Source organism: Gracilinanus agilis, chromosome 1 (genome assembly GCF_016433145.1).
Source record: "Gracilinanus agilis isolate LMUSP501 chromosome 1, AgileGrace, whole genome shotgun sequence".
NCBI classification, from domain to species: Eukaryota; Metazoa; Chordata; class Mammalia; order Didelphimorphia; family Didelphidae; genus Gracilinanus; species Gracilinanus agilis.
In genome coordinates, this window is record NC_058130.1 from 3643368 (window position 1) to 3645263 (window position 1896).

The 1896-nt window shown below is 64.6% G+C and overlaps 1 protein-coding gene across 1 annotated transcript in view; it reads left to right on the forward strand.

Annotated features, from left to right (window-relative positions):
- Positions 1–1754: 1754 nt before the first annotated feature.
- Positions 1755–1896, forward strand: part of SEPTIN7 (septin 7) — an 82603-nt gene continuing 82461 nt past the window's right edge. Inside the window, exon 1 of the mRNA XM_044674009.1 lies at positions 1755–1821. Within this exon, the coding sequence (XP_044529944.1) occupies positions 1755–1821 (67 nt within the window). The remainder of the gene's footprint in view (positions 1822–1896) is intronic.

The window sequence follows — 1896 nt, forward strand, 5'->3', positions numbered from 1 at the left end:
TCCTCCTCTGGGCCATTTTTGAGGCCTAGAGAGCAGGCGTTCACCAAGAATCCAAAGAAGTTGGCAGGAACAGGTCAGAAGGCCAGAGCTGCAGCTCTCAAGCCTGCATTACAGGTGAGGAAGCCGAGGCTTGGGGAGGTGGCGACGTCTTCGTCTTGCTTCATTTCCTGAGTGCAGACTGGGTGGGCTCAGTGGACGCTGCAAGCACAGAGGGCTTTGTCCATGTCCCGTGCCTTTCTGGTGGAAAGGGCGGAGATGGGCACCCTAAAAATCCAGACAGATGTTTCTGGAACTGGCTGGGAAGGTGTGGGGGTCATGGACAAAGCCAGGCCCGGATCGCTAGGGATCTTGCCTAGGTCCGGAGTGAAGCCATCGGAGGAGGCCAAAGTCATTAGGGATATATGGGGCAAGTCTTGGGGCTCTGGATAAAAAAGGATGGACTGCAAGGGCCCATGTCCTGGGAAAGACATCTGGACCTATCCTGGGGCACTGTGGCACCATCTTATTCTGCCCCAAGAGGCCAGCTGGGCCCAGCTGTTCCAGCCCAGGCTTCCAGGCTTCCAGGCAGCAAGGGCCCAGTCTTCTGCTGCCTTGGGCTCAGAGAGGCAGGAGAGTGCCCAAAGTGGCTATATTGGGCTGCAGAAGAGGCCTGGGGGCCCATGTGCAGGTAGAGGCTCTCCCCCCCAGTCCCTAGGCCAGGGCCTCAGGGAGACTCCCTGAGGCTGGATGGGATGGGCGAGGCAGGCTTGTCCATGTATGAGGTGGGATGGCCAACCACCTAGAGACCTGGGTGGCCCTCTTTGGTCCTCAGTTTCCCAATCTGTAAAATGGCTGGTCCTCTCCGAGGACTATACTGGGGGAGGGGGGAGCGGAGTGAATGTCCTGCCCTGGGGGCAGCTCCGGATGGGGGTCACCCCACCCATTTTCGAGAGCAGGTCCCTAAGTGGGTACAGCCTCTCCTCCAGCCTTTGCGCCAATTACGCAGGCGCTCCCGCCGCAGGCCGGGCTCTGCGCCGCCCGCCTTCCCTTACGCTAAGGGCGTGCCAAGGCTTTGCCGCCCTCCCGGCTTCGCACCGTTACGCCAATTGAGTAGGGAGGCTTCGATGGTAGTCCCTGCTCTGCGCCGCTTTCCTTTACGCCAGGTGCGTGCGGAGGTTCTTGGATATTTCCCTACGCTAACTGTGCAGGGAGGCACTGGCTTAGTCCCAGCCTTACGTTCTCTTCTCTTCCGCCAATTGCGTACCAGAGCTCTAAAACTGTTGGAGCCACTCAAGAAGTGGATCGGCTGAGCCCTTCGAGCGGCCATCTTTAGTAAGGGCAGGAGCCGCACCCTCCCGCCTTCCCCGACCATCTCCCGAGCTCCAAGAGGAGCCCCGAGAACTTCGACTGCTTCAGGCGAGCGCCCTCGCTACGACCGGCGGGTGCTGATGAATCTCTTTGGGAAGTCCGGGCCCGAAGGGACCCCTGAGGCCTCCTAGTTGCCCGGCCGCAAAATGGCTGCCAAGGGCTGGCCGCACCGGGGCCGCGCCGGCCCTGGGGGCGGGGGCGCCGTCTGGGGCTCTCGCGAGAGCGGTCCAGGCGCGCCGCTCGGCGTGCGGGGGCGCGCGCGTCGCGGGCAGGGCGGGGCGCGGGCGGCGGAGGGACTGGCGCGACGTACGTAGGTGCCGCGGCACGGTGCGAAGCTACGCTGCGTCAGCGGCGCAAGCGGCGTTGGAGAATCGGCGGGCGGGCGGGCGACAGCGCCGGGGGAGGGGATGTCGGTCAGTGAGCGAGCGGCTGAGGAGAGGAGCGGCGGCGGCTGCGGCGGCGGCGGCGCCATGGGTGAGTCTCTACCCCGGGCCGGCCCGGGCTGGGCCGGGCCGGGTCAGCCGGCTTCTGGGGCCCGGCCGGGGGCGG